Source organism: Lepisosteus oculatus, chromosome 5, assembly GCF_040954835.1.
Source record: "Lepisosteus oculatus isolate fLepOcu1 chromosome 5, fLepOcu1.hap2, whole genome shotgun sequence".
NCBI lineage: Eukaryota > Metazoa > Chordata > Actinopteri > Semionotiformes > Lepisosteidae > Lepisosteus > Lepisosteus oculatus.
In genome coordinates, this window is record NC_090700.1 from 36,533,365 (window position 1) to 36,554,048 (window position 20,684).

At 42.2% G+C, this 20,684-nt stretch overlaps 2 protein-coding genes across 6 annotated transcripts in view; one reads left to right on the plus strand and one right to left on the minus strand.

Annotated features, from left to right (window-relative positions):
• Positions 1 to 6,848, plus strand: part of lamb3 (laminin subunit beta 3) — a 31,378-nt gene extending 24,530 nt beyond the window's left edge. For both annotated transcript variants that reach the window (XM_015342750.2, XM_015342751.2), the window contains exons 19-25: positions 178 to 381; positions 1,438 to 1,582; positions 2,016 to 2,223; positions 3,819 to 3,960; positions 4,911 to 5,087; positions 5,892 to 6,054; positions 6,584 to 6,848. In XM_015342750.2, the coding sequence (XP_015198236.2) occupies positions 178 to 381; positions 1,438 to 1,582; positions 2,016 to 2,223; positions 3,819 to 3,960; positions 4,911 to 5,087; positions 5,892 to 6,054; positions 6,584 to 6,723 (1,179 nt within the window). In that variant the 3' untranslated portion in view covers positions 6,724 to 6,848. The remainder of the gene's footprint in view (positions 1 to 177; positions 382 to 1,437; positions 1,583 to 2,015; positions 2,224 to 3,818; positions 3,961 to 4,910; positions 5,088 to 5,891; positions 6,055 to 6,583) is intronic.
• A 2,050-nt stretch (positions 6,849 to 8,898) lies between these two features.
• The window catches only part of LOC102698535 (calcium/calmodulin-dependent protein kinase type 1D), a 48,394-nt gene continuing 36,608 nt past the window's right edge, over positions 8,899 to 20,684 (minus strand). For all 4 annotated transcript variants that reach the window (XM_069190330.1, XM_015342753.2, XM_015342754.2 and 1 more), the window contains exons 3-13: positions 16,612 to 16,740; positions 15,907 to 15,981; positions 15,215 to 15,353; positions 14,888 to 15,011; positions 14,434 to 14,509; positions 13,931 to 14,043; positions 13,594 to 13,672; positions 12,567 to 12,654; positions 11,549 to 11,871; positions 10,632 to 10,746; positions 8,899 to 10,196 (exon numbers count right to left, since the gene is read on the minus strand). In XM_069190330.1, the coding sequence (XP_069046431.1) occupies positions 10,668 to 10,746; positions 11,549 to 11,871; positions 12,567 to 12,654; positions 13,594 to 13,672; positions 13,931 to 14,043; positions 14,434 to 14,509; positions 14,888 to 15,011; positions 15,215 to 15,353; positions 15,907 to 15,981; positions 16,612 to 16,740 (1,225 nt within the window). In that variant the 3' untranslated portion in view covers positions 8,899 to 10,196; positions 10,632 to 10,667. The remainder of the gene's footprint in view (positions 10,197 to 10,631; positions 10,747 to 11,548; positions 11,872 to 12,566; positions 12,655 to 13,593; positions 13,673 to 13,930; positions 14,044 to 14,433; positions 14,510 to 14,887; positions 15,012 to 15,214; positions 15,354 to 15,906; positions 15,982 to 16,611; positions 16,741 to 20,684) is intronic.

Below are 20,684 nucleotides of genomic sequence, written 5' to 3' on the forward strand. Positions count from 1 at the left end.
TACTTTTAGTGACACAGACAAGTTCTCAAAGATTTTTCTATCATGGTTAAAATGTCTATCAGCTGTAATGTAGGATCATGCTGAAAGAGCTCACAGCTTCTTCGGTGGAGGGAATGTAGGATGTTGGCATCACTGATTATTTCCTATCATTAATATTGCTCCTCTTCATCACTTTAGGTGTGTGGCAGCACGCGCTCCACCCCTTGTACTCCCGTGCAGTGTGATGGCCAGCTATGCCCAGGCCCCAGTGCTCCCCCTTGTGGTAACAGAGACACCTGCACCGGAGCTCTACCGCTGGGGAACAAGGCCATGGCAGACACAGAAGAGACCAGATCCAGACTGAGGGAACTCAGCTCTAAGATCCAGCGAGCTGCAGCAGAGGTACGGCACCACACCACTGGGCCCTGATCCTCACAGGCAGGCACATTACAGCCTGCTCTCACTCGGCTTCATCTTTTTTTGTTTTAAAGGTTGTTTAGACTTTGTTCCCTTTCAAAGTGTTTCAGCCAGAAAATGAGAAATTCCAGCTAGTTCAATTATTGAATTTGGAGTGCATCCAGATGAAGAAATTTAGTGAAAACGTCATTGTAGCAATTTTATTTTAGGGAAAAGAAACCACAAGCACCTTCTCACCTAGGATTTTGTTCATTCCTGTACATATAGTCCAAGTAATTTTGGTTACACTGATGTCTCACAGATTTGGAAACATGAAAAGCTCCAGACTGTATTATTAGGTGATGAGACATATTCTTAGTGGTTAACCCTATCTGCATCACTTCACCCAGATTAAAGAATATATCATATCAAGACCTAGAGGCTTGGTTACACGTTGCAAAGGACAAGAATGATGTAAACTGCAAGGCTGGTATCAAAAGACGTCACACAAGAGACATTTCTTGTTAAAGCATGACAGGACAGGAAACCACCAGCATAAGATTATTATTTGAAAACCTCTAGGATTCACCTCAAGAGAAGTACATTCTGGATTCACATTCCCAGATTACAGATGCTAAAATTGGTATATGTCCACACATCCTACTGTTTAGTTAATAAGATGTATGTTAAAATGGTAGGGTATATAAATATCTGTAATCATCGCCATTAGGTAAAGTGATAAATTTAGTATTGTTATAAATAAGTTGCTATGTCAGAAGTTCCGGGTTAAAGCCTTCCATAAAACTTGACCTGGAAAGACACAGTTTTACAGGTGTTGTCTGTAGTCATTACATTTTCATTCCCTAAAGGTTCAAAACAATTTAAATGAAATCAATTAATGATGATATTAATTCAGAGATCTTTTCGAACAAAAGTCTGCATACTCTTTAGCCCACAGGCACCATAGTTCCCTTACCTAAACACAGTACATGCTTATCTGATGCAGATTCAGAGACCCTAGATGTACACCAACACTTCACTTGTCAATGTTTTTTCACACAGATCCAGAACACCCAGGATTCAGCCAATCGTGTCAGGCAATCCACAGACAAACTTGCCAATCAGATTAAGCAAGCACGGAGAGACCTGGATAAGGACATGCAGGACACCCGAGACTTTGTCCAGCAGCTGAGAGAGTTCCTGTCAGGTAACATGCTGTACAGTTTCTTCCAACTCAGGCTTCAATCAGTCTTATGAGGTGCTACAGAAGCTTTTGTGCCCGGTGCAAGATTAGCACTTGTTTTCTGAAAAAAAGCTTTGAAAGTGAAGTATAGCAAGAATATATCAGGGATGAAAAAGAGAAACTGTTCCATTTATCAATAGTTTTATAAGATTAATAATCAATGGAACTTTATTTGAGGAGTGCAATGGTTAAGGAAAAGTTTTGACATTGTCCTGATAAATATGAGTAATTACTGAAGACAGATTAAATAAAGACTGTTTTCAGTTCTGTGAAAGAGGCATGTTGGAAGAAGTGTTTCATCAAGATTAAAAGAGTGTGGCTGCTGTATCCCGTCAGCTCTGTCCCCCACCACAGAGGGTGCTGATTTGAAACCCCCTCCTGTCTGCATGTCCTTCAGACCCTGACACAGATCCAGAAGCCATCCAGACAGTAAGCGAGGAAGTTCTGAACACAAAGCTGCCGCAGAGTCTGGATGCCCTGAGGAGCAAAGTGGACGAGATCAGGAGAATTGCGGCAGGTCTGCCCGACAGCAGGAAAGTCCTGGAGAGCACTGGGCCTGAGCTGGACCACGCCAGAGAGCTCCTGCGCAAAGCGGAGACAGCCAGGTAGGACGGACCGTACAGACATTCTACTCTTACACCACAGCCCTGAATAACTCAGCACAGCAAAGCGCACTACAGTGCCCTTCAGAAAGGATAGTGTGGGACACCAGGCCAACATCACACGGGTAAAGCACATTGAAATCATGGTCACATTTGCTCCACATTATCCAAGGATAGCCTGGCAAAGAAATGCAGGTATGTTTTGATTCATGCAAACGTATTTTGTGAGTTTTTGGTTTACCATGCCTCAAGAATATATATCACTTCTTAATTTAGGACAAATTAGAGCTCACCATAACACACTTTTGTACAGTCAGAACCAGATAGCTTGGCAGAGGGTATGAGGCCATTTACATTGGGCTATTGTGCACAGGTATGAATGGAAGAGCTTGGGTGACCCTCAGGCAGCTGGGCCATCTCTGTCTCATTCCAGCAATCATTCAGCTCCCATCATCTTTCACTTGCTAAATACATCTACAAAAGGTCTGCTGCAGTCTGTACTTTATGTTTATGTTAAATAAAAAAATTAAATCAATAAACCAAAACAAGCTACTTCATGAAAAAAAAAGTTTATAGACAGTAAAAAGATCAAACCTAAATCTGAATAAATAAAATGACTGCACAAAACTAACATTGCTAATCAACTAAAAAAAACAAATTTGAAATTATAAATCTGGTTTCACAGCTATGGGCACACAACTGTACATCTTTCAGCATCCACCAACAACAACATACATTGTACATGAAGCTGAGAAACATTAATGAGCTTTTAGTTTAAAGATGGTTTTCAGTACCATTATATAAACATTACAATGAATTCATGTGGAATTGTTTTAATATGGTGTTTCAACCCTGTAGTTGGAAGTGGACCTGCAAGACACTCACACTGTTTAGATTTATTGTTATGGGACATTATTTTTTTTAATTCATGCTGCATATTTCAGGAATACAAATCAGGGAAAACACTGCAAATTTTCAGAAGGCCATTTTCTAAATGACTATAAAACAGTGAAAAATAGTGCTGCCAAACTACAGCACAACATATTACAAAGACAGTGCAGTATCCAACACAGGCCACCAATGTGCAGTACAGCACAACACAGCACAGATCTCTGCAGTGCAGAATAGTTCAGTACAGAACTTCATATTATCCGTTTAGATAAAAAGGTACTTTTTCTAACTTCTCCCTAAAGTGCACAAATACAATACCAAGATTTTTACTAGACATAAAACACAAGAGGCAGCACAGTGGCACAGAGGTTGGCATTGCTGCCTTGGAGTGCTGGGGACCTGGGTGAAATCTATATGGACTCTGTATGTTCTCCATGTGTTCACATGGATTTCTTTTGGGGGCTCCGGATTCCTCCCACTTCCAAAAACATACATAAGTTAACTGGCTTCTGGGTGTATTTGTGATTGTCTGCCCTGTGATGGGCTGGCACCCACAGCTCGCTGGCACAGCCTCTAACTCCTCCACAATCCTGACTTGGAAGAAGTGGTCAGAAATTACATGGAGGGGTAAATCACATATCAGAGTGTCCATTACAGCTCTTTTGTTAAGATGGATTTTGGGGTCACCAGTCAGCTGTGCGTTGCAGGACCCAGGCCGTTCTGATGGAGGAGAATGTGAACCAGGTGCTGGACACGTTGACCAGCGAGGAGAGCTCTCTGAGGAGCCTGGAGACCAACGTCCAGGACACCATGAGGATTGTGGATGGGGTGAAGAATAATATCAATGAAGTAAGCAAAATGAGGCTACCAAGGGTAGCTCAACCAGTAAAGGCATAACTCTCTGCCCCTGCTGCTCAGCCATTGGCAACTGGAGCTCAAATATCTCAATAACCAGCTGTACGGGGATTCCTGAAGCACAGGTTCAGGTTAAGCTCATAGGACACTGGTGACCATACACTGTAGTCAGGGAGAGCTGCATCTCTCCTCTCTTGGAAGGTCAAATTATCTGCTATGTGCTGCATGCTTACTATGCTTAAGAACAAGGCCCCTTTTAAGACTGTGTCCTACATCCATGTTAAAACTCACGCACAGTTCTTAAGAATCTCCACTCTACACAATATTGTGATTTAGTTTCATCCTCCTCAGGCACCAGTACTCTGTGTAACACAGAATCCAACACTGTCTTCAGCGAAAAACTCGCTCCATCTTTAATATTTTAAAGATGCTAAATTATTATTATGAGAATTCATCACAGTACAGCACAGTGACATGTTCAGAAAAACAGTGAAGCACACAGAACCAATAATGACAAGAATATAACCACCAAGAGCTGCTACATTGACATAATGAAAAGGCAGATTGTAGATTAAAATAACTACTTAATCTTACCTTTAAACACTAGACTTAAATTCTCTTTAATATTATTAATTTGGTTTATTCATTTGTGTTTATGCATTTCTATCTTATTGCAAAGCACCCTGAGATGATGAGCCATAGAAAATACAAATTATTACACACCTGTTGTCCTAATTATGTTTTATTTCAATTACATTTGTAGGATTGTACTCCTATTGCCAGGTGTTTTGTATATCAGTAATGTAATGTAGGATATGTGCATGACTGTTTTTGTCCTCAGTGTGTAGTAAAGTAGCTTTAGATCTGCAAGGACTCAAACAGGATATCAGATGACTGGTCCTGTGAAGAGAGTTTAAAGCATGTCTCTCTCTCGACCTCTCCAGATCGAAGGCCTGCTGAACCCAGCACAGAAAACTCTGGGAGAGCTGGCTGTGCAGATGGACCAGACAAAGCCACAGCTGACGGAGCTGAGGGACTTGGTCCAGTCCACTCAGCAGCTGGCGCAGCAGGCTGGGGGGGACGTCAGTCGTGCTCAGAGTGAGGCCAATGAAGCCGAACAGGTGAGACAAGGAGGGGAGGTGGGCAAGGGACGGTGCTCATGGGAATGTTACACCTGTGCTGGGGGCAGAATAAAAAGATATTGGAGTACTGCACATACTGCAATCCACATTCATTCTTCGAACGAGAAAAATGTCAAAATACCTACTGAATCTTAATCACGGGTACTGACAGCCCTTCATGCAAAGCTCCCAGGCTTTTTTCTTGTGGTGTCTCTTGGCTGTTCATTGCTTTAAGCAGAACTGTAATACCTTTTTACATAAGGTTGCAAAAAAGGTAGCTGATAGCGAATTGATCTGAGGATGTCACCCAGACATTTCTTAAAAGAAAACAGGGTACTGGCTTCAATAGCTGGGTAGCTTGTTCTAGACCCTACGCTTTGCATAAAACACAACACTGCCTCCTATTCTTTGTTTTAAACTTACTTACCTGCAGTCCCTACTTGTGTCCTTTGGCTTGATAAACGCATTTTGGTGATTTAGAGAGGCAGCACCAGACATGACTGTGTACACGGAGACTTATTTCTCCATGTAGGGTAGTTGGGATCAGGATTCCCCAAGAAAAGGTAAATATTTGGTTTGGCCCTGCCTAGGTTTTGTGGATTTGAGTCCCCTGGAAAAGCATCACCCATGAGCTTGCAATATTGTCGGTGAGAGGCTCATTCTCCTCCACTCCACACTAGTTCTGCTCTTGGGCACCGGAAAGCTCCAGTGAGAGACTATGACAGCTGGAGGGAAGAGAGGAGACACACAAACCGGGGGGCCTGCATGCATCTGTAACACGGGGCTGTGCTGTGTCCTGTGCAGGAGCTGCTGTTGCTGGAGGGCCAGTATAAGGAGCTGATGAGGAAGTGGTCGGGCGGAGCTGGCCAGTCAGGGGGAGGTGCCTCGAGCACCACACTCCAGGAGCTGCAGCAGGAAGCCAATGACCTGATCCTGCAAAGCATGAGCATGATGAGGACGCTCTCAGGTGAGTCCACCGGGAGGTGACAGCCCCAAATCCTGTTGCTCCTCTCTCAGGTTCTCCCCAGAGTGAGAAAGGAAGACTTTCATTCAGCAATATGCACAGCAGGTAAAAAGATGATGTAGAGTTTGATTGCACAGAGCAACTTATCAGGCCTCGGCCACAGGGATCAAAGCCTGCACCCTGGCATTGCCAGCGAGGCTGGGACTGTGCCCAATTTTATCCATCATCAACATAGTGTTTGTCAAAGATCCCAAGGACATGGTGATACGTGCAGAGCTGAGTCTGCATCTGACTACAGCACAACATGAATAACAGACTCTATAAATCCTTCACACAGAAGCAAAAATAATATAGATCAAATGATGGTCAAACAACATCAGTTCAGTTCAAGGTTAAAACTTAAATGATCAGTCTTAACCATGGCATGGGTGAAAAAGCGGATGATTATATATGCAGCGATCAGGGTGCATGTTTAAGGAAATGGTTGTAAGGACGGAAGCCCTGACCCATGACTTTCCACCCCCCTGTACAGAGAGAGAAGGCTCCCTCCTGGAGGCCAACGAGGAGCTGCTGATCAAGTCCCGCAGGCTGGAAGGGATGGAGGAGGAGCTGCAGAAAATCTTAGATGACATCCGGCAAAAGGCCAGAGTCTTGAACACCTGCCAGGGATAAGTCCCTGTCCACGCCTTCGGCCTATCACAGCTCTTGCTCGAGACACTTTTCTATTTATTTATTTCTGGAAACAAAAGCTCCCTTGAAAAATGCAGTGCAATTACAAGCTGAAGGTTTGGACAATTTCCTATGTACGTGGAGGTTTTTCTGTCCCATGAGTGGAAGGCAAACTTTGCACAGTTGTGCCCATCATGGTTAAGCAGGGTGGAAAATGTTTACTTCTGATATGGAATATGGTAAGATCCTATCACACTGTAGAGAAGCACACAGATATATCTGTGTTATCAATATGTTGTAAAGTCTTTGTACTTTATATATCACAGCGGCTTTGTGTCAATGGATTTTTGCAATGACTTTTTTTACACACCTTCAATTTTCTTCCCGATTAAAGAGCATTAACGAGATCTAATGGAGTGTAACCTTGTATTTACAATGCCCGTATGCTTCTATACTGAGCGGAACACAACTGGCTGGTTATTGGTGGGCCAGGGTTGTGTCGGATTTCCACTAAGGAGCAGCTGCAGTAACTCGCCAGATGCTGATGACGACGTTAGGGATAGATGCACTGTTTCTCCAACTGGCAGTAAACAGGGTTGATTGATTTACAGTATTGGGAACCTGGGCACAAAAGAGCTTTAGATCCCCTTCAGCCACTGAAAACATTACAAAACCATGCATACAGTTATGCCATTTAATGTTGACACATTGCATCAACAACCATATGTAATCAGTTTTATTATGCACACAATATCGGCCTTCAAAAAACGATTTAGTGCATCACAACAAAAGCCAAAACAACCACACTGACTGCCCAAGTAGTAATGAATTAATAATATGTTGCATACAGCAAAAAAAATCACAGACCACACATGCTCTTGTAATAAATTATTTTAGTTAACAGCACTCTTTACATATGATGTGAGTAAGCACATCCGTCAAATAATTGAGGTTATGCTCTACGATTCTGCCAGTTATTCGAGATTGCAAGCCACTTGTACTAAGGCCTCCTTCATAAAAAAAATAAGTACTACATATAATATTGTGGATTACGTGTACTACGTTTAACCACTACTGCAGCATTTTGAAGAAAAGAAATACGAACAAAATATCATAAGACGGTCTTACCTTCAAGTTTCTTCCTTATTTTGAAAATCGTGCACCATGTTGTTAAAACTGTTTTGTGCACCAGTTCCGATTCTATTACCAGCAGAGATAAAAGTATATTATGGACCAGAGTTAATTTCTTATCCTTGTTGTGGGCCACCTTTCCTTACAATCTGCAGCATCTCGGTTGAGGTTCATTCAGTACAAAGAATTTAAATTGCACGAGTTTATCAGGTATGTTCTTAATTGTGCTTTGGCTCCGAATGTCTTTGCTCTGTTAAACTGCAAATCTCCTATCACGCCACTAGAGGCCCTTGTTTTACGACTTCATTTTGATAAGTCGAACAAACCTTTCAGCATTTCCCCCCTAACGCAGGACGTGTATCGCGTTTCTCTAAATCGTTTTGTTCTTCGTTCTTCTGTTTCTGACTATTCTTTGAGGACTTGACGTCATACTCAACGGTGCAGGTCGATCCTTTCGCGCTGTAGATATTGTCTGCTGTTTCTCAGTTCTCTCTTTTAAAGTAATGATTTATTCTTGATACTCTTTAACCTTAACCTCTCACTATGTGAGTTTCCTCTGAGCAACCCCACTTAAGTGATGTTGATCCATAATGCCTGCTTATTAAGCGCGTTCAAAATGGTGACGGATATTTTTCGTGGACAGGGTAACTCTTGCCAACCGACCAAGCACGAAACAAGTCATTTTCATATCGCAATGCAAGTAAAACCCCGTTCACGGTATGGTCTGTACTGCAATATTGCAACCAAAGAATCTGATGTTTTTTTCTCACCACGTTTCTCTGGGCACTTCTGGGCCCATGAACTAATCTGCCTCTGGTAATTGAGTTTATCCTTTGCTCACCCAGCTATATCCCATGTTCAATGTGAGAGAGAAGCCTGCGCCAAACCAGCACAGATCAGCCAGCCGCTTAAAGCCAATAGGAAGTTCTTAATGGGATCAATTATGGAATTCGGTCAGGGCAACGATTTAGACAGCAGACAGGATGAAAGCAGACACACTTACTCTTCCAAACTTTAAAATCAAGAACAAAGATGATCAAATGGGACTGCAGTTATAGCATTTTTATTAAAAAACAACCTTCCAAATTTTCCAGTACACTATCAGATTTTTATTGATAAAGATCCTAAAAAAATCCAAGTATAGATTTTTTTTACACAATACACAGTCACAGATTTCCAGGTTGAGACATCCTGGTTGTACCAGAACAACAGTTTTAACAGGTCTGTAATGCCAGGTTGCATTAGCAGTATTTTTAATCACCAATATAGATATATATTTTTTTTTATTACAGAAACAAATATGAACATCTATCGCCCAACTCTCTTTCTGTGCTCTTAAGATGTGGGCACTAGAAAGCTGTAAAATCACAAGACATATCTACAGTAATAAGACATTCACATCTGTTGGCGAGTTAGTAAAGTTATCAGTTAATAAGAACTACAATTGCTATGCATCCTTAAACTCCAGTCATTTTTTATTTTAAAAAACATAACATATAATATAAAAATATTTAACACATGACTTTTAGGAGTCTTAGAAAAGGAGAGCACAGCTAGGCCTCAACAAGTCTAGAAACTGGAACTGTTTCATAACAGTTTGATTTACATCAGCCTGTCTACTTCGTCTCCATTACAACAGAAATCTTCAGCTTCACAATTAGAAAAGAGAAACTAAACTCCCTTAGAAGTTAAAACCTGTCTAACTAACGACTGCAACTAGTTTGAAGTAGAAAATAGCTCTGGCGGTAACTCACTTTTTTAAATTTTGTCTTGAAATGGTTGTAAAAAACATTTTAGCAGCAGACTTAACTATATTCATGGCAGCGGCATATGATAATTCTCTACACAGAAACCAGTGTAAAAAATACATGCCATGTTCCACAGATACATTTTGTTCAAAATACAGTTCTCATCACAAAGCATTTCCACAATTACGAGCGCAAACTTAGGAAAAAATGTATTCTTTGTTTTGAATTCACATGACAATACAACACTCATTCATTATCCATGCATGCTAATACAGAGGTTTAATTAGCAGACATAAAAAATAAAGTTTGTTTTTCCTTACATTTTGGGATTTAAACGTTCAAGAATCGGTTATTTCTCCTAGACAGTTTACGATCTGTCTTTCAGTTCTGCCCACTGTAGGATTTCTCGAAGAAAAACTGATGTTTTCTAGGCACTCGGTATTTTGGATGCAGGATCCAAACACAGCCTGTAAGACTTGTGACTCCCGCTGAACAACAAACGGCAAACAGCTCAGCTGAACAACACGCAGTGGGCTGGCTCACATGTACATTGCAGAATGCCAGAGAGCTCTCTCCAGACACTGGAGCAAAACAGCTCTGCAAGAAAAAACACAGAACGTTTTGTCAGTACAAGGCGACCTGCAGTTTGAAACACTATATTATCAATCAGACATCAGCTGCATGTTTTATTCACTTTCTTTGCCCTGTGCATTCTTGTACCACATTGACATATCGCTACCATTCTTCATGAAGTTGTGTGTGAATGTTATTACCTTTTAAATGTGGCAAACACAGCCAAATGACAGGAGAGAGGACTGAAGATTGTGCAGAGTTACAAATGAAAATCACACCCACTTTAAATTAGCACTGTCCTAGCTCAACATACATTCCAGATGTCTCTTTTGTCATGTTGTTGTTTCCTGCACAACCTAATCAGATACAAGAGTAGCAATGACAAGAATATTAAGCCAGCACAGTGACTCCCATTGGTACTGAGACCGTGCCATGCTCTGCAATGAGATGGAACCCCACCTGTCAATTTGTCCCCAGTCATTGGCTGCTGGGCTATCACATGATGGAGCAGACCCCAGTATGCAGGGGGGGACTTTGGCCATTCACAGGGAGGATCAATGTGGGAGCAACATTCCTGTAAAAGAGCACGAGAGGCAATAATATTAATAACAAATACCACCTCAGCATTAAATTAGGAGACAGTGGCCATGGGGGGAGTAGGCACCGTAATTCAGAGGGTGAATGTTGGTATCCCTAATGTTTATAGCCAGCACAAGCAGCATGATGTGTGATAGTGCTGTTACTTCAGAACTCTAAGGTCCTAGGGTTGATTCTAGAATCTTCTCTATGTGGAGTTCACACATTTCCATGTTTCTGTGAGTCACCCAGGTGCTCTGGTTTTCTTCAACCCACTAAAGGAAATTTAGTAGATTACCTTGCTACACTAAGTTGCCATATCCATGAGGAACAGGAGTGGGACACCTCTCTCGAGAATCTAACTGGTCAGGAGCAGCTCCTTGCTACCACGAAATAGTGAAGATAAGGTTCAGGTGAAAGAGAGTGGTCACAGCCAAGACGCTAGCCTGCACTTACGGGGGAGAAGGGTAACGTGCGGGCTACTAGTGGGAGCTGAAGCTCTCGGAGTTGGTGATGGAGCAGTAAAGTGCTGATTATGGACAGAGTGAGAGGTAATGGTCTCAGCTCCAAGGCCAGGGAGAGACCCTGTATGTACCCTGAGGTTTGGTTAAGAAGGATGAAGATGGAGGACAAGTCCTGTGCAGGCCGGATCTGAGGGGCAGGTCTCATGATGCCGTAGTTAGAGTGAGTAACAGCTTGAGAAAGCCAGGAGTAAAGGTCAGCTTAGAAGACAAGTGACCATAATGGCTGCAGTAAGGGATTGCTCTGGGGAGACCGCTGGGCTGGGGTTGTGTACGTACTGATTTCTGGCAGCCCCGTTGAGGTTGGCCGGCTCCGACAGGTAGTTGGGTTTTCCCTTCTCTCCGATGAGTCCGTGCACTGGCTCGCTATGGCTGACCCTCAGGGCGTGGTAGTGGCTCTTGGGCTCGTTGTGGTTGTGTTTAGGGACGGGGATGAAGTTCTCCACATTCCCGTTGGGCTCCACCGAAGGGGTCTTCTTTGGGGAGTGGGGCTCCGAGACGTCAGTAACATTAATCACCGGCAGTGTCTTGTTGGTCATTTCAGAGTGTGCCAGTTGCAGCTTCTTCATGTGGTTTATCACCACTGCAGCATTGAAGGCTTGCTGCAACCACAGGAAATTGAGGTTTAATTAATTACTCTGCTTAGACTCACCCATCTCCATTTCAATGCTGAATCGCAACTCAAATATACCACTCCTTCATCCTTTTTACATGACCATCATAATAAGAACGTCCCTGCCTGTCCAGTTTAAGATGCTTCAGAGACACTAAAGCACAAGTTCCTGAGAGCAGCAGACTCTTCCAAGATTCCATCAGCCTCAGTTCTTAAACAAGTAACAGAGCTTATTAGCCTAATTGGATGGATTTAAATTTAAAAGGTCTTCTGCTGCCTGTTATTTAAAGAGTTATGTAAATGCCGCTGGAATGGTGCCCTTGGGAACAGGGCTTATGGCCCTACATACTAGAGCACATAAAAAGATTTAGAACACATGCAAGATGTTAAGCAATTTCATTTGTCAATTCATAAGACCAGGAATGGCCAACACAGTGCTTGAAAGCTGCTGGGCAATCCTTCTGTCATGTTATACAACCTCAAAAACTTCATTTTTATGGTAACAAAATCCCATTGTCCTAGGTGATTGAAAATTTGTGATATAAAGTTGACCTACAAAATCTTCTTGGTTGGGTAACCTGCGTGAGTACAGGAGAAAGATCAGGACATTCTTAAGGTAGACCTAGTGCTCTGATCTGCTAAGTCTCTGGAGTCCATCATGGCACCGCTCCGCTGAAAACTCACCCGCCACTTCGATTTAGCAAAGTTCTTCTGGATGTTGATACTGACAGAGTAATAGATGTCGTGGCTGCGAGCCGTCTTTCCTACAATCCTGCCAGGAGAGCAAAGGAAAGAAAGTGCCGTTGGCTTGGGAAAACTGGAAAGGCAATGGAACTAATTGGGAATCGAATCCAGATTCTGTTATTGCTTCCTTTCTGATCATGAAATCAAAACAAGCCTATCTAGAAATGATAGCAACTGATTTTTAAATCAGCTCAATGCATTAAAACCTTGTATCTTGTCAGACCTCAGAAGGTAAGTAAGGCTGGTCAGTACTAGGATGAGCGACCTCCAAAGAAAACCGGGTTGCTGCTAAGCAATAAGCAGTGTTCATGGACCAGTAGGTGGCTTTCTTCCCTCTGGAGCAGAATTTCCAAAGCAATGCCCCAGTATGGTCACAGGGATCTGTGCTGTGGTTGGCGTCATCCTTTATCAGAGAAGTTAAAGAAAGGTACTGACTACTTCATCATAAAATATCCCATGCAATGGCTCATAACAAGTGTGTTAGTCCTGATGTCCTGGCTAAACTCCATTTTGGACTTTTACAATCTGGCCTCATTACAGTTACCCTTAATCAAACCATAATAAAGTAATTTCTTGCTTCTCCACCAGTACAGTGGGTCTGCTGGCTACTATGCATCACCCAGTTAGGGAAAGCACTTCAGTGGAGGAATATTGGTCCCCCCATGAGGAAGTCTTAAAACCACACGAGTGTAAGAGCAGGGAAGGAGACAGAGAGAAAATTAAGGTTGTTTAAAGAAACTTGCCTCCCTAAGGATTCACTTTGAAAAAATAATATTGTGAGGCAGAGGGTCTGCGTTAGAAAATCAGTCTCGGGCTATGTAAGTGTTTGTCACAGGCATGGGTGTTATATAAATAACAAATTTGCCCTCAAAAACTTAAAGGTCCTGTTCCTTCAGTGGGCCTGGGCGGAATGCCCCAGAGTTCATGCTGACTGTACTTGACAACCCTGAAATGTGACCCCACTTACCAAGGGTGTCTGAGAGCCTGCTCAGTGGTGTAGCGAACCTCTGGGTTTTTCCGCATCATGTTGCGAATGAAATCCTTGGCTATAGAAAATAAGAGAGAATTCAATAAGTTTTGCAGCGCATGGACAGCTGATCAAGAGCATTATCCATTTTATTTATCTTAAAGGGAAAGGGAAAATCTCTGGAGGTGATCAATTAGAAACTTTCCTAAAGCAGATGATGATGATCAAGGTTCCACTCTTCATTGATTAAGCCAACAGTTGATTTAGCCAAGTAGCTAACAGCCTGCGTAATTGTGAAGAAGGAGCAGAGAGAGGAGACCTTCGCTCAGGCACTCACCTGAGTCAGAGATGTCATCCCAGAAGGGAGAGTCAAACTCATACTCTGCTTTCATGATCTTGGCGAACAGTCTGGACTCCGTCTCCTCGTAGAAGGGGGGGTATCCACACAATCTGGAAGAGCGCAAAGGGATCCTGTTTCATGTAAACCGCCCTGACAATGTGGAAAATCAACCTCTATAAAGGATATATACTTATTACTGTCTGAGCATATATAAAATATCCATTTACATAGCAAGCAAATAAAAAGCTGATCCTGTGCTATTTTAAATATATTTCCTCAATCTCCATGCCAGATCAGCAAAGCATTATCTGTGTAATCTGGCCACAGAAACTACTGAATAAACGAGCAATTGAATCGACTATAGAGCCAAAAAAAAACTTCTGAAAGGGTGGCACTCTGCCTTCTTTATTGCAGATCAGCATTATCCCTGATGAACAGTGGATAAAGCTGAGGGAGGTGGCAGGGCTGATCTGAGGGGGCACAGGCAGGGAGGTACTCACAAGATGTAGGTGATGACCCCTATGGACCAGCAGTCCACTGATTTGCTGTAGGGCTTCTGGGCCAAAACTTCAGGGGCTGCAGGGAAACACCAGAGTCCTCCTTTTGAGTTACAGTACACCCAGTATTTATACAGGACGAACATAAGAAAGTTTACTAATGAGGAGGAGGCCATTTTGCCTATCTGGCTCTTTTGGTTGTTACCAGCTATTTAATCCAAGGACCTGGCTAGCTTGTCCCATACTCTCACAACCCTCTTGTTAAAGAAGCGCCTCTTGTTCTTAGATTTCCCCCATAGTTTCCACTTTATCTTTTGTTTCATTCCAAAGAATTGCACTTGGTTGGCTTATGCAATTTAAACTAAATGCAGTGCCAAGTGCAGCCTGTAACTCATTTGAGTTAACACATGGTTACAGACAGGCTCCCGCTGGGTCATCTCCAGTTGAGTGTCCTTACCCACATATCCTGGCGTGCCGCAGGCCGTCGCCATGATGCCATTGTCCTCTATCTTGGAGAGGCCGAAGTCGCTGATCATGATCTTGGAGTTCTCGTCCTGGCTGTAGTAGAGCAGGTTTTCAGGCTGCAGAGGTAATGGTACAGGAGTGGGTGTATAATGTTTAAAAGAATGTCAGCTCAGGGTCATAACAGGAAGTGCCGTGATTTTGCTGTACTGCCTATACTTTTCAATTTTCTCCCCTAAATTCTGTTCCCAGGAGTGGCAGTAAGGGCAATGATTGGAGACAGAAAAACAGATGAAGATAGAGAACCAAGCGAAACTAGTACCTTGAGGTCTCTGTGCACGATGCCAATCTGGTGCAGATAGTTCACTGCATCCAGGACCTGCCGGATTACCAGGCTGGCATCTTTCTCTGTGTATACCCCTCGGTCCAGTATTCGGTCAAACAGCTCTCCCCCGGACACCCTGAGGAAGGTGAAGCCCAGTCCATCAGCACACTGAAGGCAAACTAGCAATCCAACACCAGATGGCACTACATATCCTCCAAATGTTCATACTTTTCATACAACATGAAATACACAGAATAAATTATTCTGGAAGTGTTCTAAATGGAGACTATATGTAAGTGCATTGAAAACCAATGACATGAGGCACTCCTTCAATAAAAGGCTTATGGGAGACTGGAATAAGCTACTCAGCTATGTTGTTGAAGTACACCCTGGTTTCTTTCAATAAATGACTGAATAAGATCTTCTGACCAATGAGTTACTAAGTTACTAGTAAGAGAATGAATAGCCTCCTCTCCTTTTTCTTATGTTATGCACAGTGCGTTAGTGAAAGTACCACTTTTGTATATGCAAGAATAATGTGTAAGTTCCCTCGGCACAGTACTAAGTTGAAAGTGCATTTTTTACAAAGATAAAATAACCCCCCCCCAAAAAAAATAAATAAATAACAACAAATTTTAACCCACAGATCCCAATACCTAACTGATTTATACAATTGTATTTATACTCACAACTGCATGACCAGGTAGTAATGGGTCCGGCTTTCATAGAAGTCTTCCAGTGCCACAATATTTTCATGTTTGATTCTGGGAAGGAGGAAACAAACCTCTGTAGATCTCTCTTTTAATTTTAAAATCTAGGGTTGGAACAGAAACATCTGTTCCATCCCTGGTGGAACAGGGATGACAGCGTATGTTGATGACAGCGTATGTTGGAACCATATAAGAAAGACAGTAACTCTCCCCCACTCGTCTCCCCACACCTACTGTAAATAATGGTGTTTCAGTCTCAAATGCAGCATGACATAAAGAAACTTTGACATAGATGGATTTTACACTTTGCAACACGTTGACAATTGCACTGTCTTTTTTTTAATATACTTCTTTCAAGCTCAGTGTTTGACCCTATTTTCTTTTTCTAAGGACCTGTTATTAGGTTTTTACAAAACAATTTCAGTGTCTGTTCTCCAAAAGGAAAAAATCCCCCTTCAGAATTCAAATATTGTTTTAAAGTCCTAATGAAGGATGATGAGGTTATAAGACATTAAAGAATGATGAAATCCTAGTCACGCCTTTTTCCATGAGTAACGCAGTTAGAATAAAAAGACTATTTTTTTCTCATTTTCTGTTGCATGCAAATCAGGATTAAAAACACATCCAGCCAGGTTTGTCAGGGAATGTTGGGAACACCTGGGCCTACTTAGCATGGGTGCTCACCTCCTCAGCACAGAGATTTCATTTTCCAAGTTGTTGTCCCGATGGTCTGGCATCTTTTTCACGCACTTGAGAGCGAAGAGCTTGCCCGTCTTCCTCTCCTTAACTAGGAACACTTCGGAAAAGGCCCCCCTGGCACAAACAGACAGGAAAGTCTCAGCAAAGGAGCACCTTTCAGTAGCTGTAGGAATTCCACCTCTTAATTATGTAGTTCCATAATAAAAAGACTTTAACCACAGAGTCAAAGAAAATGATCAATGCAAGAAACACTAATCCTGGTACCAATTAGATTTAACTGGTGGCCAATGTCTCTAACCATATATCTTATCAAACAGTGAATCAAGTGAACCCTTTAACATGTTGTTATTTGTATTTAAACAAATATGGGTATTTGAAATCTCCAATATCTTGAAAAAGGAGCCACTTCTACAAGAATAAAAGCTTTTTATGATGAGATTAAGAGAAAAATACTTTAGGTTTGAAAATAAGAGGTACATGTGGATTGGTACAAATAAACAGTAGGCAGGAGTCTGGATCAAACTACCCTCCCAAGTAAGATAAGCTGGCACTCTGGGATCCTTTGAGAAATAGATGGCCAAGCTTTTGGAATAGACCGACTGTGAGCAGCCAAACAACGGACAGTACAGCCTCTTGTTATTTATAATCCTTCTAGTTTTGAACTAAGCAAAATGAACATCAATTAAATAATAACTCAATTAATTGATTTGAAAGTGGTATGGTATGAAATCTAGCAGTTATTGTGGACCTGGTTCAGCCACCAAGTAAAGCATGAACCTTTCAGACAAATTTGGTGTAAACATGGCACATACATTAACAAGCAAGAGCCATTCAGAAGTTTGTTCAGGGTGAGTATCAGCAGTTAATGTGTTTACTGCAAAGAGCTTTTATCTTGTATACTGGATCTATCTTGAGCAGTTTCTGTGAATAGCTGTCCTAGCAGGAAGGATTAGGGCCCTAATCTTTTACGTAACGGAAACTGTCAGGAGCTCAGGGATGTGAACGCTGTACACAAGCGAGCAGGCAACCCAGGTCTACCACAGCATCCTTCAGCCCTGGGAAGCCGAAGACTGAGCTGAGCAACCACAGAATTGCATGCGCTCTGTAAACAGAAAAACGGCGACTGGCATAAAACTGTGGAGAGAGAGAACTCGTCAGGGGAGGTGATGTCATGGAACCTTCTTTGATGTAATTCAGCTCCCTCTTTTGTTGAGTTTTCTGACACTGTGATTGGCTGAGAGAGCGTGTGGAAAACGTTTTCAAAGCATCAAAGAGTCAAAACTGTTTATTGATTGCTTGATCACAGAAGACTGACTGATGAGAACGTTTCACAGTGTGTTAATTCATAAAGGAAAGCCGGTGTACGTGCTCTTGGGTAACAGTGACACACAGCTTTCTCACATTCATGCATTTTTGTATCTCAAGAGTCAGAGCTAACATCCTGCTGAATCATAACAGCTTTACAGAACAAGCATTATAATTGCTTCTCTATTCCCTGAGGCCTCCCAGCAGTTCAGAACCTTGGCCCCCTGGCCCTTGCATGATTACTTATCATTGTGTTTTTGTATTGATGTGTTTCTGTAGTAAGCCCCCTGATACGAATATAAAAATATAACACACTACTGCAGCCCTAATCCCACAGCAACTCTGACTGAACAAACAGGAAGCTGGGAGAGAGATGGGACTTGCACCCTGGTGCACATGGCAGACAACACTGGCACAAGTCGCAATGGGCACTGTCAGCTGTACAGGGGGTTCGGCAATTCAAAATGTCACTGCATTCTGATCTGATACATGCCCCCTATTGTATTGGTTTTTACTGTTCAGAATGCTTTCTGGCAGCATCTGCCCCTTGTCCCTCAGCACCCTAGTAACTGGGAAACCTGCTTGTACTGCTTCTAAGAATTTCAAAAAGGATGGATAAACACAGATATAAAGCAAAAGAAACATTAATTAGATGCATTGTATCTAGATTATGGAATTCAAAAGGCATCTGAACTAAGAGCTTTGCACATGCATGCTTGTTTTTTCCGTTAATCTCCTCCCTTCTGCTTCATCTGCTTTGAGACAGTGCAGCGTTTAACTTCTCAGACGTGGAAAAAATAGGCTGGCTTGACCCCTGACCTTTCTAGGAGTAGGTTAGGTACTGTATATATACCTCAAAGCCCATGAAGTCCCTTAGATCCTGTTAGCTGTTCTTGCTGCTAATCGACCCTGCTCTGGTGTCATTGACTCATTAAGGCGATCAGCCCACTGTCATCCCTGTCTCAACCTGACCTGAAGGTTTAGCCTGTAGGAGTCTGGAGCCATTTCCTACTGGCTACTCTGCTATTCATAACCTCCTGCTAGTAAAGCTCTGGCAGAAGGTGTTCTGCACAAAGAGCAATTGATCCAACTAGCAGGCAGGAGACAGACTGTGCTGTTAGTGGGGACTAGTATTAGTAGTTACTAGTTAGTAAGTAAGTACTAGTATCTTCTGGGGGATGCGAGGAGAATGGTCATCAAATTCAGGATTCCAAGGGTTGGGATGGGGGTTCCAGGTTATTTTTTGTATTCTGGGATGGGGGGTATTTTATGGAGGGCAGCTTATTTGTTTATCATTTTCTAGAGGGGAGGTGTGGAAAGGGGGGAGCTTGACTACAATTCTTTATTCTGTGGAGGGTGACATTGTGCTGGGGGGGGGGCAAATTCATCTACTGAAGCTTTTTAAAATCTTTTTTGAAGACTTTTAATGAGGTCTGGCAGGGGTACTGGGGTCGATGTGCTCTTCAAGGCAACTCAGACCTAAAAAGCAGGCAGGCGACCCAGATCTGCCTCATTAACACAGACATTAATTAAGTTCAACTAGTTATGCAACGAGTCATAATCCTATGGACGACAAATGTGTCAATTAATATGGCTGCTTAATAGTTCTGAATCATTTTTATTTCATGAGATAGCACATGCTATAGTGCTTGCTGCTAGACGTGGAGAGTGGACTGAGAGTTTGAAGCTATGAAGGATTGTATAAAAACTATTAAAAATCACAGACCATCGCCCTCCTCACTCAGAGCACTAGCTTTAACCCAAATTCAGACAAGCTGGATCTTATGGGCAGTGTCTATGATCTGACAGTACAAGCTATGGGACAGGACACCTGCCAAGACCTGTTGCTCTTACTATAAAACCTTTCTAAAATCCTTTATGTGTGCCAGTGTGCTGAAAGACTCACATGTTGCCCACATGTTCCCACAGCAGATTGGAAGACGTGTGGTGTCAGGATTGGGTTAAGACTCAAAGTCTCCCTCCTAGCTGTGCTATTTGCAAATGCTGACTTGACTGTTCGTCGGCCTAAACCAAGTCCCCTCTGTGCCTCAACAGCAACGTTTCTTAAATACTAATACACAGGTGTTATGTCAAAGAGCCAACAGAGATTATTTCATGGACGTCTGTGTGAAACACGGGTTCACTACTCTACAAGCCTCGTGTTCAACATTAAGGGACCAGTGCAGCACTTGAATTACAGTCAAACAGTTTTATTAGGTCGCACACTTTTTTTCTGAACCACTGAATATCTGGATAAGCATCTGGGCATTGTGTTAATGGAACTGCAGAAAAAAGGAATAAGTAGATTGCTCATTTCAGATGTTAAGAGCGATTGAAGACTTTACTACATAGTCTCTAAATTAAATCGAAAACCTTAATTTGGAGACTCAGAGACCAACAGCTTGAGAATTACTCTCACTAAATCCGTGTTTAACAGAAAGCTCAGAGTCATTTTGGCATTTAGATTTAGCAGGGGAGATGACTTGTAGATTCAATTTCTAGTCATCACCCATATCAATTTTTCTAAAATAGTTTTTAGACTATTTCCTGGAATCCTAAATGATTTGTTTTTTTAAAGATCTTTATTTTTCCTTTAATGTGGTGAACCAACAGCACAAATACAGCTATAATTGAGTTTGACATAGATAACTGCAGCAGCATCCCTTTCAATAATCACGCTCAAAATGTTTACTTTCTGTATTAAAGGGGAAAGCCACTTTTAGCAAGAATAAGATGAATTATCCTTTGCTAAT